Source organism: Dendrobates tinctorius, unplaced genomic scaffold, assembly GCF_039654945.1.
Source record: "Dendrobates tinctorius isolate UK_male_01 unplaced genomic scaffold, ASM3965494v1 ptg000093l, whole genome shotgun sequence".
NCBI classification, from domain to species: Eukaryota; Metazoa; Chordata; class Amphibia; order Anura; family Dendrobatidae; genus Dendrobates; species Dendrobates tinctorius.
Window position 1 is genome coordinate 16,183,919 of NW_027361761.1, and position 14,709 is coordinate 16,198,627.

General features: G+C 43.8%; 1 protein-coding gene across 2 annotated transcripts in view; it reads left to right on the forward strand.

Moving 5' to 3' along the window:
* LOC141098582 (cytochrome P450 2K1-like) overlaps positions 1-14,403 on the forward strand; it is a 132,467-nt gene extending 118,064 nt beyond the window's left edge. For both annotated transcript variants that reach the window (XM_073586487.1, XM_073586488.1), the window contains 2 exons: positions 332-473; positions 13,872-14,403. In XM_073586487.1, coding sequence (XP_073442588.1) covers positions 332-473; positions 13,872-14,050 — 321 coding nt within the window. In that variant the 3' untranslated portion in view covers positions 14,051-14,403. The remainder of the gene's footprint in view (positions 1-331; positions 474-13,871) is intronic.
* The last annotated feature ends 306 nt before the right edge of the window (positions 14,404-14,709 follow it).

Here is a 14,709-nt window from a genome sequence, read left to right on the forward strand (position 1 = left end):
AGTGTGAGCACTGGCCTGACTCCGCCCCCTTCTGTGATAAGCTCACTTTCAATAGAATATGTAAATACTGAGCATGGTGGGGGTGAGGCTAGCTGTGGTGGGGTGAGGGCAGTTTTCTCAGCTCTGCTTCTTGTTTAAGTCACATTGTGTCAAAACCTCTGCACCCAGGAAACTAAGTGATACATCATTAGATTCACAGTCTCTTTGCCTACAGTATGCTGCTCTCAGATGAGGTAGCAAAAACTTATTGACAAATTCCCTTTAAATAAATAAAGCCTAAGGAGGGAGGTTCCCAATTAAATATGACTTGTGCAAATGTTGAAACTTTCAGGGAATACAGGTGATCCCACTGCTGACCTCCGTACTTTATGATAAGGATCACTTTGTAAAAGCCGACGAGTTCTACCCAGAACACTTTTTGGATTCAAGTGGAAATTTTCTAAGGAAAGAAGCGTTTATGCCTTTTTCAGCCGGTGAGTTATTCTTTCAGATGTCTTTCTTTTAGCACTTTGGAGGAGAGATGCGAGCAAATAAGGATATAAGTAACACGGCACTCCAAAATTATGAATGTTGGTGCTCAAGTCGGGTATCCAACCCATGAAATCAATAAAGTAATAAACTTGGCACTCAGTATGTGGAAAATAGTTCCTTTTGTCTTCTTGGTGCATCCAGACACATATATTTGAACGTTTTCGGTCCCAACATAAGACCGTCATCAGAATAATCTTGTTACTAGAAACAAGATTTCTTGTGGTAATATCCAAATAGGAGAAACAGAGTATCCACAGGAGGACAAAAATTACAGGCTGGATGAGATGAAAGTGTAAGGGGGTGGCATTGCTACGGACAGTAGAGACAAACTGCCACTTTAAGAGACAGAAACACCTTGGCTAGGGCAATTGGACATTGGATCTCCCCTGCAATAAGGTTTGATCTGCCAGCTATGAGAGGGGAGGGGCTGTTTTTCCTGTGAGTGTTCTGAGCTGGGAATCTGCAGGAGACTGACGTGCTGTGAGCTGTGGGGAGAAAACGTGCAGCTTGTAACTGACTGAACATGTGGGATTGTGTAGACCCTTCTGGGGATAACAAAGATGGTTTTCCTGTGTTGCTGTGAGGAGCCACAAAGATATATCAGGAAGGAATCCAGAGGACGGAATCCACCATTTCTAGGAACAGGCTCAGGATCTTCACACAAGGACAAGACCACGCTGCACAGAGCTTCTAGGGAGGACATTGCATCATCTTGCAGTGAACTGCAGGGGGCCGGGAAGGAACTGAGACACCAACTTTACTGTGAGTATTAGCCCCATGTGCGTACATGTTTAGGGCTTAGGATAGGCTGCAATACACAGAGCACGGTAGCCGTGCTGCCGGTGTAACAGCGGCCAGTTAGGCTATAGTTAGAGTAGCAGCATACTGTACTTTATTGTATTGTTTTGCCTTTTGAAAAATACACTGATCTGTAATAGTTGGTGCACCATGCCATTTGCTGGCCCAGCTAGAGAATATCACTTTTGTAAATTGTTTTAAGTCATTGCATACCCCTGTTTACGACTTCCTATCACTGCATTCCTTGCCTGCAAATAAATGAACCCTTTGTTGTTTGCACCTCATCTTGTGTGCCGTAGTCTCCCTGCATTGTGGTGGACCCCAGGCCATCGCTTCAAGTGGTGCTGCGAGCAGGGTTACTGTCACCAAGATGCAGGCTGCAGGCAGCAATGGCGAGAATGTTCGTGTTAGTGGGGATGCCGTAGGTATTTGTCGAACCCCTGCAAGGACACTCCCTATGGGCACCATATTTAGTGTGCTTCCAAAATTTGATGGCAATAATATGCCCCTGTCTGATTGGGTGTTCTGGCTGCAAAGCACCCTGAAGATTTATAACATCAGCACAGTTCTCGAAGTGGACATTTCTTTGACTGCCTTGGAGGGAGAGGCCTGTAAAAATGTCTGTCTACAGCTGGAATTCACCCGTAGTACCCTGAAGGAGCTAGTGAAATTCCTGGAAGAGATCTATGGTGAGACTGCTAGCGCGGGACACCTCGGCGCCAATTTTTTCTCTAGACTGCAGCAGGAAGAAGAAGGGAACTCCCAGTGTGCGACAGCACTGCAAGAAGTGTTGGCAGAAGTGCAAAGGAAAGAGACAGGTGGGCAAGGTGATGCGGGAACAATTCATTCTGCTACTGCATAGCACATCCTTGAGGAGAGCACTGTCAGAACAGGTCCATGTAGATCTAACCCTTTCATTCAGTCAAATCCTGGCAGAAGCAGTGTCCCGAAGCAAAGAAGACAGCTACGCGTCTGGGGTGATGTGTGTTCAGGGTGCCAATACCAGAGGGGACCCAAATCATCAGGGCGCGCTGGTCCAGGTAGTGCAAGACTTGCAGCAGTCTCTTGTCAGTATACAGTACAAGACAAATTAACCCGAATGGAGCAAAGAATGGGAGAACAACAGTCTGACTTAACACACGCCTATTACCATCCTTCGGCCCGACCTTTAAGGGGTCAGTGGGTGCAAGCCAGGCATCAGAGGCACGAAGACAGGTTTGGGGTGCCCCTCAGAGAAGAGGAGACATCCAATGCTGAGAATGTGGAGGACAAGGGCACCTTGCCTGGGACTGCCGGAATTATGCTCAAAGCCAGCAACAGCTGCCGTTAAACTACCAACCCGGAAGTAACGCGGCACTCTGTGGGGGAAGCAAGAAGAGAGACCGCTCCTTATCATAATGAACACTTGATTGCTGGGAGTCCCATCCTGCGTGCTGAATTTGAGGGAGTTCCAGTGGATTGCTTGATAGATACCGGTTCACAAGTGACAACGATGCCAGAATCATATTTCAAACAGCATTTTCAGGCCCTGGCTAAGCCAGTGAAGGAGACATTGATCTCATTGTTTGCTGCCAATCAACAGCCGATCCCTGTCACAGGGGTCGCGTGGATGAATATTCGAATCTGTGAGCAAGAAGTGGGAAAGAAAGGGATCCTGCTAGTCCCTTAGCCAATCAAAGAAGAAGTGCCTATAGTACTGGGAATGAATATCCTACGAGAACTCGATCAGATAATGTTCCCCAAACAGGGACCCAGTTATTGGAAGAAGGATGCCACACACAAGCCTACTCAATAAACCTTTCACCAATTAATCCGCGTCTGTGGGATGCAGAAGAGTGTGCCGTCCAGGGAAGGAGTCTGTAATCCTGCCTCCCGAGCAAGAAAGTATATTATACCTTTCAGTGGGGACTCATCGCAACCTTGATGGGTTGGAGGAGATAGTTCAGCCTGTGGTAGGCGGAGGAGCTGACCAAGAAGTCATGATTAGTGTTGAGCATTCCGATACTGCAAATATCGGGTATCGGCCAATATTCGCTGTATCGGAATTCCGATGCCGAGTACCGATATTTTTTCAATATCGGAATCGGAAGTTCCCATAAAGCAATGAGCGACTGTTGTGGCTCTGATTGGCTGCCGAAATGACCTCATCATGATGCGCGGTATGTGCGCATCATGATGCACCGTCAGTTCGAGCTTTCAGGGGGGTCTGTGCCAACTGCCCGGGGGTCTGTACCGGCCTACCGGGGGACAGTGCCGGCCTACCGGTGGTCTGTGCCGACTGTCTGGGGGTCTGTACCGGCCTGTCGGGGGGCTGTGCCAGCCTGCCGGTGGTCTGTGCCGACTGTCCGGGGGTCTGTGCAGGCTGCGGGGTTCTGTGCAGGCATCGACCGATGGGATTACAAGTCCCATCGGGCGATGCCTGCTACCATGACAGTGATTGACACATTAGCCAATGATGGGACAGTAGTAGTCCCATCATCCGGCTAATGTGTTGAATGTAAAAAAAAAAAATACATACTACATAGATACTACATGCTACATATATACAACATATATACTACATGCATGCAACATGCATACTACATATATACTACATACATACATACATACAACATATATACTACATGCATGCAACATGCATACTACATATATACCACATATATACTACATGCAACATACATACTACATATATACTACATACATACTACATGCATGCAACATACATACATACTACATATATACTACATGCATACTAAATATATACCGCATGCATGCAACATACATATATACAACATATATACTACATGCATGCAACATGCATACTACTTATATACCACATCTATACTACATGCATGCAACATACATATATACTACATATATTCTACATGCATGCAACATACATATATACAACATATATACTACAAGCATGCAACATGCATACTACATATATACCACATATGTACCACATGCATGCAACATACATATATACAACATATATACTACATGCATGCAACATACATATATACAACATATATACTACATGCATGCAACATGCATACTACTTATATACCACATATATACTACATGCATGCAACATACATATATACTACATATATTCTACATGCATGCAACATACATATATACAACATATATACTACAAGCATGCAACATGCATACTACATATATACCACATATGTACCACATGCATGCAACATACATATATACAACATATATACTACATGCATGCAACATGCATACTACTTATATACCACATATATACTACATGCATGCAACATACATATATACTACATATATACTACATGCATGCAACATACATATATACAACATATATACTACAAGCATGCAACATGCATACTAGATATATACCACATATATACTACATGCATGCAACATACACATATACTACATGCAACATACATACTACATATATACTACATGTATGCAACATGCATACTACATATATACTACATGCATGCAACATACATATATACAACATATATACTACATGCAAAATACATACTACATATATACCACATATATACTGCATGCATGCAACATACATGGACTACATATATACTACATGCAACATACATACTACATATTTACTACATATATACTACGTGCATGCAACATGCATACTACATATATACTACATGCATGCAACATACATACATACTATGCGTGGGAAATTTCTCACACAGCAATGCCATAAAGTGAAACTAGGGACTTTTTTTTACAGTGGCGGAGGAATACAGTGCGGAAGGATACCTAACTCCTGTCATTGGATTCCTGGAGCCCGTAGAGAATGGTAGCATCAGCTGATGCTGCTGTTCTCCACGCAAGATCGTCGTGGGACACTTGTGGACTTCTGCGGATCAGGGGTAAGTATATTGGTGGTTTGTTATTTTAATATTTATTCCACAGATGACAATGGCTTCGGGGATCAAAGTGACAAGTGATGGTGAGTATGTGCTCTATGTTATATGTACTGTATGTCTATATGTATGTATTGTATGAATGTATTGTATGCAGTATATATGTATGTTGCATGCATGTAGTATATATGTAGTACATATGTAGTAAGCATGTTGCATGCATGTGGTATATATGTAGTATGTATGTATGTTGCATGCATGTAGTATATATGTAGTATGCATGTTGCATGCATGTGGTATATATGTAGTATGTATGTAGTATGTATGTTGCATGAATGTTGTATATATGTATGTTGCATGCATGTAGTATATATGTTGTATATATGTATGTTGCATGCACGTCGTATATATGTAGTATGCATGTAGTATATATGTGGCATATATGTAGTATGTATGTATGTTGTATGCATGTAGTATATATGTAGTATGCATGTTGCATGCATGTAGTATATATGTAGTATATATGTAGTATGCATGTTGCATGCATGTAGTATATATGTAGTATGTTGCATGCATGTAGTATATATGTAGTATGTATGTTGCATGTAGTATATATGTATGTTGCATGCATGTAGTATATATGTGGTATATATATATATAGTATGCATGTTGCATGCATGTGGTATGTATGTTGTATGCATGTAGTATATATGTAGTATGCATGTTGCATGCATGTGGTATATATGTAGTATGTATGTAGTATGTATGTTGCATGTAGTATATATGTATTATATATATGTTGCATGCATGTAGTATATATGTGGTATATATGTAGTATATATGTATGTTGCATGCATGTGGTATATATGCAGTATGTATGTTGCATGCATGTATTATGCATGTTGCATGTAGTATATATGTATGTTGCATGCATGTAGTATATATGTGGTATATATGTAGTATGCATGTTGCATGCATGTAGTATATATGTTGTATGTATGTATGTTGCATGCATGTAGTATATATGTGGTATATATGTAGTATGAATGTATGTTGAATGCATGTAATATATATGTAGTATGTATGTTGCATGTAGTATATATGTAGTATACAGTGGGGCAAAAAAGTATTTAGTCAGTCAGAAATAGTGCAAGTTCCACCACTTAAAAAGATGAGAGGCGTCTGTAATTTACATCATAGGTAGACCTCAACTATGGGAGACAAACTGAGAAAAAAAAATCCAGAAAATCACATTGTCTGTTTTTTTTTCATTGTATTTGCATATTATGGTGGAAAATAAGTATTTGGTCAGAAACAAGCAATCAAGATTTCTGGCTCTCACAGACCTGTAACTTCTTCTTTAAGAGTCTCCTCTTTCCTCCACTCATTACCTGTAGTAATGGCACCTGTTTAAACTTGCTATCAGTATAAAAAGACACCTGTGCACACCCTCAAACAGTCTGACTCCAAACTCCACTATGGTGAAGACCAAAGAGCTGTCAAAGGACACCAGAAACAAAATTGTAGCCCTGCACCAGGCTGGGAAGACTGAATCTGCAATAGCCAACCAGCTTGGAGTGAAGAAATCAACTGTGGGAGCAATAATTAGAAAATGGAAGACATACAAGACCACCGATAATCTCCCTCGATCTGGTGCTCCACGCAAAATCCCACCCCGTGGGGTCAGAATGATCACAAGAACGGTGAGCAAAAATCCCAGAACCACGCGGGGGGACCTAGTGAATGAACTGCAGAGAGCTGGGACCAATGTAACAAGGCCTACCATAAGTAACACACTACGCCACCATGGACTCAGATCCTGCAGTGCCAGACGTGTCCCACTGCTTAAGCCTGTACATGTCCGGGCCCGTCTGAAGTTTGCTAGAGAGCATTTGGATGATCCAGAGGAGTTTTGGGATAATGTCCTATGGTCTGATGAAACCAAACTGGAACTGTTTGGTAGAAACACAACTTGTCGTGTTTGGAGGAAAAAGAATACTGAGTTGCATCCATCAAACACCATACCTACTGTAAAGCATGGTGGTGGAAACATCATGCTTTGGGGCTGTTTCTCTGCAAAGGGGCCAGGACGACTGATCCGGGTACATGAAAGAATGAATGGGGCCATGTATCGTGAGATTTTGAGTGCAAACCTCCTTCCATCAGCAAGGGCATTGAAGATGAAACGTGGCTGGGTCTTTCAACATGACAATGATCCAAAGCACACCGCCAGGGCAATGAAGGAGTGGCTTCGTAAGAAGCATTTCAAGGTCCTGGAGTGGCCTAGCCAGTCTCCAGATCTCAACCCTATAGAAAACCTTTGGAGGGAGTTGAAAGTCCGTGTTGCCAAGCGAAAAGCCAAAAACATCACTGCTCTAGAGGAGATCTGCATGGAGGAATGGGCCAACATACCAACAACAGTGTGTGACAACCTTGTGAAGACTTACAGAAAACGTTTGACCTCTGTCATTGCCAACAAAGGATATATCACAAAGTATTGAGATGAAATTTTGTTTCTGACCAAATACTTATTTTCCACCATAATATGCAAATAAAATGAAAAAAAAACAGACAATGTGATTTTCTGGATTTTTTTTTCTCAGTTTGTCTCCCATAGTTGAGGTCTACCTATGATGTAAATTACAGACGCCTCTCATCTTTTTAAGTGGTGGAACTTGCACTATTGCTGACTGACTAAATACTTTTTTGCCCCACTGTATATGTATGTTGCATGCATGTAGTATATTTGTGGTATATATGTAGTATGCATGTTGCATGCATGTGGCATTTATGTAGTATGTATGTATGTTGCATGCATGTAGTATATACGTAGTATGCATGTTGCATGCAGTATATATGTAGTATATATGTATGTTGCATGCATGTAGTATATATGTGGTATATATGTAGTATGCATGTTGCATGCATGTGGTATTTATGTAGTATGTATGTTGCATGCATGGAGTATATATGTAGTATGTATGTAGCATGTAGTATGTATGCAATATGTATTTTTTTTATATTCAACACATTTGCCGGATGATGGGACTACTACTGTCCCATCATTGGCTAATGTGTCAATCACTGTCATGGTAGCACATGGTAGGGTACTAAAGACGGTTTGTCAAAGATTTCGCAAAGGTGGTGGGTCCTCTGAATTAACTGCTGCGGGGGACCGCCGGAGTGCCGAAGACCCAGTGCATCCCCTGGGACCAGAGGTGAGATGAGGCCTTCCAGGCTACAATGAATGCTCTTACTTCAGCCTCAATTTTGGCCTACGCAGATTTCGATCAACCGTTCCTGTTGTACACAGACTGCAGCCGTCATGGTCTCGGTGCAGTACTTTCCCAAATACAGAATGGACATGAGAGAGTCATCGGGTGTGCCAGTAGGTCTCTGCGATACAGAGAAAGAAACCCCCATAATTACAGCTCTTTCTGGTTAGATCTCCTGGCCCTCATGTGGGCCATGACAGAGAAGTTTGCAGGCTTCCTGGCAGGAACCAAGATTCAAGTTTGAACGGACAATAATCCCCTTGCCCACCTTGAGAATGCATAATTGGGGGCTCTAGAACAATGGTGGGTGGCACGCCTGGTCCAATTTGTCTTTACCATCCGTTATCACTCTGCTACTGAAAATGCACATGCCGATGGCCTGTCACGAATGACGGTGGAAACTCCAGTGGGGGATCTTGATTAACAACTCGAAGAGGAATAAACCCCAGACTTCTGTAAGTTCAAGACCCCATTGGCTGTGGTCCAGTCAAGTAGGGAGGCCTGCGCAATACCCAGATCTCTAGGGAGAACCAATGAAGAGTGGGAAAATGTTCAAGATGAAGACGGAGGGCTGAGACAGATGAAATGCTGAGTAGCGCAGAAGCGGAAGCCAGGCAAACAAGAGAGAGAGAGTTTGGATGCTGAGATGTAGAATGTCTTACACCATTGGGATAGGCTGGAGGTGCGAGAATCGGTGCTATAGCAGGCAACAGCCGAAAGATACTGAAGTAAGGTGGCAGGTGGTCATCCCAGGAGGAATGGCCCAAGAAGTGGCTAAAGATGCCCACGAATTTGGAGCCCACTTCAGGTCCACAAATACCTACCAGTGGTTACAGCGGCACGTGTACTGCCCCCGGTTGGAGTCCGTGGTAGAAGAGGTTTGCCGGCAATGTCGGGTATGCGACTTCATTAAGAGTACTGAACAAAGGGAACCCATCCAGGGCATACATACTAATGAACCGCTAGAAGTCTTGATGATCGACTATCTCCCCATGGGACACTCAGCCCTGGGCCCACAGTACTGTGGATGATGACCGACCATTTCTCCAAGTTTGCGGTAGTTACCCCGACTAGAGATCAGACTGCCGAGTCGGCAGCGCTGGACGTCTGTCAAGACTGCACCCGAGTGTATGGGTGGCCAGAGCGCATCCACTCTGACCAAGGTGCATGTTTCCAAGGCAAGATGATGGATGAACTGTATCGTTTGTATGGCATCGAGCGGTCCCGGACAACCCCTTACCATCCTCAAGGCAATGGAGCATGTGAACGTTTCAACCGAACCTTACTTCAAAGGATGTTGGAAGAGGACAAGAAGGCATGCAGGCCAGATTTCCTGCCAGAGATGGTTTGGACCTACAGCAATCGGGTCCATTGCACCACGAGTTACACCACCTATCTGCTGTTGTTTGGAAGAGCTGGACGAGAGATCATTAAATTGAAGTTGGAGCAGCCAAAGGAGCTGATGGAGCGAAACGTCACTTCATGGGTGAAAGAACATCGGAATTGACTGCAAACAATACGGCGGTTGGTGAGTCAGCAGCTACAGGACAAAAAACATATGGGCTGTAAACTGATTCAAGAGATACCGCTCCGGCCAGGGGACAGAGTTTTAGTCAGAGAGAAACATCCCAAGGGTAAACTAAGTGAGAGATGGGAAGTACAGCCTTACAAAGTCATCGAGCGAGTGTATGCTGACGGTCCTGTCTACAAGGTGCAGGTTGAGAATGGGGCATCCGCCCCTAAAGTGCTTCACAGAAATATGCTGCGACCATGCCGGTCCGCCCTTTTCACCAGGCGGCAATTACACCCCACGGACCAGGGCACATTCAAGCGCCATTCGTTAAAGAAGGAAAATTACCCCACTACTACATCGCTGTTCTCTCTCCGCACCATCCTGCCCCATGAGGTCCCATAAGTACAGTCCCATGGTGTAGAGCCGCTCTCCTCATCACACAGTCCACGGATGCCTTCGAGACGTCCCTTTCATTCTTACATCTCATCCAGCCTGCAATTTTTGTCCTCCTGTAGATACTCTCTTTCTCCTATTTGGATATTACCCCAAGAAATCTTTTTCTAGTAACAAGAATATTCTGATGAAGGTCCTATGCTGGGACTGAAAACGTTCAAATATATGTGTCTGGATGCACCAAAAAGAAAAAAGGAACTATTTTTCACATACTGAGTGCCAAGTTTATTACTTTATTGGGAGCAAATAAGAACATTTCTACATCATCACATTCATTAATTTAATATAAATGTTTTTTAAATGTTCTCCCTATGAGGCTGTACCATGAGGGTATGGATCGCCCTCCCAGGGCAGCGGGGTACTCGGTACCGGGCTCATGGAGTTCAATGGGAGATGTCACGGCAGTTGTGACCCGGTCCGTGGCCCTGGGCGTTCATTGTAAAAGGGGAATAGTGTGGCTGATGATTAAAGTTTATAAGTGAATGATTTGTGATGCCACCTGTGGTGTTCGGAAATGAAGGTGTTAAGCCGACGCTGCAGGCAGATCCTCTGGGGCAGATGGTGTGGTGCAGCAATGATGGTGTAGCCCTCTACAGGCAGGGCTGTAGTCCCAGGGCAGTGTAGATGGAGAAGTTGTGAGGAGAACGGTGTAGGGTTAAGCACAGAGATGTAGCAGTGCTGAGCGGGTTGGTGCAGGAATAAGCGGCAGACACCAGGGCATGTATTTCCAAAGCATTACTCACAGTCTGTTGTACATACAGGTGCCCGCCTCGGTGCTGTGTCCTCCAGGTCAGGGGCTCAGCCAACCTCCAGGCAAGATGAAGTACTCCGTTCCACCACTCTGCCAACATATGCCTTCTCTGAACGTCTCCTTTCTAGCGCTTGTAATGAAGTTCTTGAGGTTGTGTGTTAAACCCAAGTTCCTCCTTTAAGATGTTCCTTTGAACTCTACTTGTAAGGTAGACAGCTGTAGCCTGCTTCCGGGACTGCCTTGCTACCAAGTCCCGGCTCACTCACGTTGCTGTTGTGCCCCCAAGTCTTGTGTGGGAATAAAGTGGTGACAACTTCTATTCCTCCGGTGTCTGCTGCAGGACCATTAGTATCCATACAACCTCGGGGACCGGACCCCGGCCATGCGCTTAGAACTTGACGAAGGGCTCTGCTCTAACCCTAATCCTTAGTTCTCTTCTTCTCCTTACGTTCCATACAAACCTATCTTTTTTATGGAGAATTAGGCTTTCTGAACATCTCTTTCCTGTGCCAGTTTACCCAGGTCACTGAGGTCTGCTGCAGCACTTCCTTCAATCCATCCCTCTCAGGGGAGCTTCTCTCACAGATTGACCTAGTCCTAATAATCTCCCGCTCTCTTGTGCAGACTAAGCTCCACCCACCTCCCAGCACTCTTCGTGTTCCAAGCAGGGAGCCACCAAAGGTGCTTTGCTACACTACTATGTTGTGTGGGATGCAGGTGTTGGAGTGTGGTCAGGTGTCTCCACCTTACCTGAATGGTGGGGTACCACACCTCAGGAGGAGGTGCAGTACCTCTGTGGCGACTGAACCTTCAGGGGTGCCACAGGTACATTTATGATTTATTTGGGGAATGCTTTGGGAAAAATTCCTCATTTCAGGGAATCTGTGTGAGGCAAGGATGGTTGTGCCTCCATATTTAAATTTTGGGTGCTCCAACAGTGGTCAGATTGGAATCTGTTAATTTTTCATTGCAAGAGATTTGTATCTTAAATTATATGCTAAAAAGTAACTTTAATTAATTATTTCAAAATACCACATAAATGTACAAATTAGAACTACCACCACCACCAAAAAATACCAAAGGGAGATCACTGAAAAGAACACACAGGGAGGACCAGTGCCTTACCCTATAGAATCACTGTAATATCTATGCCTGGAAGCAGAGGTTCCTAGATGATATCTATCAGCTATACTAAACAGGGCCAGAAGGGTTAGCTGTCAACGAGCAGGGGCGCCATTTGCGAATTCTATGGTGTGAACCTCAGCAGCGAGGAGGCAGGGGTATGATAGTGATATAACATTTGGCCACCTACCTTCCATTACCCCTTATAAACATCTTGCATTGTCTCTGAGTGCTATGGTAGCAAAGGGTGATCACAATAACATGTAAGTTCTACATGCTTCGACTGTATCTAGTTGGATGGAGTTTAATAGTCACAGCCTACTCTCCTTGCTCTGACCAGACATTTCTGCAGGCTGAATTTACTGCCATCCTCATTAGCTGCATATGTCAGTATTGCCCTTTATTGAAAAATCATAGGTTTAAACATGTAGGTACATGACATTTTTTGTGACGTGAGTATGTTTATCTGATTAAACAATTTGGTTTAGTCACTTCTGCTAAATACTATGTAGACACAATGGGCTCTTTACCTGGTTTTCGAGTGATTTTACTTGACTAATGGTGGTTTTATTTGTCCCTAATAAGGCCAGTAAGGTAAGGCGCTATGGCGCGTGGGTACCATTTGCATTGACATAGGGTGCCAACCTCCGCAGCCAGGAAGGGATATTACATTGACTATATAGGGTAAAGACCCCGTCACATACAGCGATCTCGCTAGCGATTTTGTGATGCCACAGCAATCTCGCCAGCGAGATCACTGTGTGTGACGGGGATCAGCGACTGGCCCCCCTGCCGGGCATCGCTGATCGTGCTCGATCGGCCTGGGCCATTTTTTGATCGCTGGTCTCCAGCTGGCCAGCACTCACTGCGTGTGGCAACGAGAGACCAGTGATCAGCGACGCTGGATGCTGGTTTCTAATGTAAACATCAGGTATCCAGGAGCCGCGCAGCTCTTAGATACCCGATGTTTACCTTGGAAACCAGCGTGTACGCCGGTTTCTAAGGTAAACAACGGGTATCCAAGAGTCGCGGCTCCTGGATACCCGATGTTTACATTAGAAACCAGCTTGCTCGCTGGTCCTGTTTGCTGGAGGGGCTGTCTATGTGACCGCTCACCAGCGATCAGCCTAACAATGTCCCAGCGATCCCATCCATGTCGATATTTGGTGGGATCGCTGGGACATCGTTATGTGTAATGGGGCCTTTAGGCACTGTTCCTCCTTGGTGTGTTCTTTTCAGTGATCTCCACTTAATATTTTTTGGTGATGGTGATTGTAATTTGTACATTTATATGCTAATTTTAAATAATTAATAATTACATTTTAGCATATCTTTAAAGAATTCTTGCGGTGAAAAAATTGTCTGATATTTAGTCTGCACTAAGTATTATCTTTAAACTGTGAATTTCAGATTGTTATCGCCGACTTATATTTTTATTAGAATAGCCCATTCTGAAATGATATAGTATATTTTGCTTTAACCATGGAACAATATAAACCTTTTATCCTTTTCCACATATTTCATTGCTGTAGGTAAAAGAAGTTGCGCTGGAGAAAACTTGGCTAAAATGGAGCTGTTCATGTTCTTCACGAGACTGCTGCAAGTCTTCACATTTAAGGCTCCTCCTGGGGCTGCACTAGACCTGACGCCCGCGGTTGGATTCACAGCTGGTCCAATGCCCTATAAGATGTGTGCTATACCTCGTGCGTGAACACTTTGTCAACTACTTAGAAAAACCTTGAAAGTGTTCTACTGTGAAAACAAGTTATCATCAATCAACAGATTAAGTGATTATTTATTAATTGGTGACTCCAGACACTGGGAACCACATCCCTTAGCAGAACGGGGCACTGAAGCTAAAGTAATTGTTGTAATCAAGAAATAAGCAACATCATTGATAGAATTTTAAAGATTTGTGGAAATAACATTGCATTTGTTTAAATGGAAATTCATATCACTAATAGCCCACTGATGAGGAACAGATGAGTATAATCATACTACATCACTCCCAAACTATTAACATACAGAGGACCATTTCAGGTGATTAAAAATATGTAAAATGTCTCACATGTCCTTAATAAAGCCTGGGACTCTCTGGGCAAAAGGTTACAGGAGAGAATCGAGCCACTCTCCCAGTCTTTCACCAAGTGAGTCAATACCAGATGAGAATTTATTAATTGGTGGGACCCACACCCAATAGCAGAACAGGGCACTTCTATCCTCGTAACATTGGATCAGTAATGCGTATACACGACCACCTCTCCATGTATCGGGCTGACGAGAGCTGCTCTTGGCCCCATATAGAATACTAGAGAAGAAGTTGGGAAACCAAACTGATGCTTCATATTGTAATGGGGATAATACGGCAAA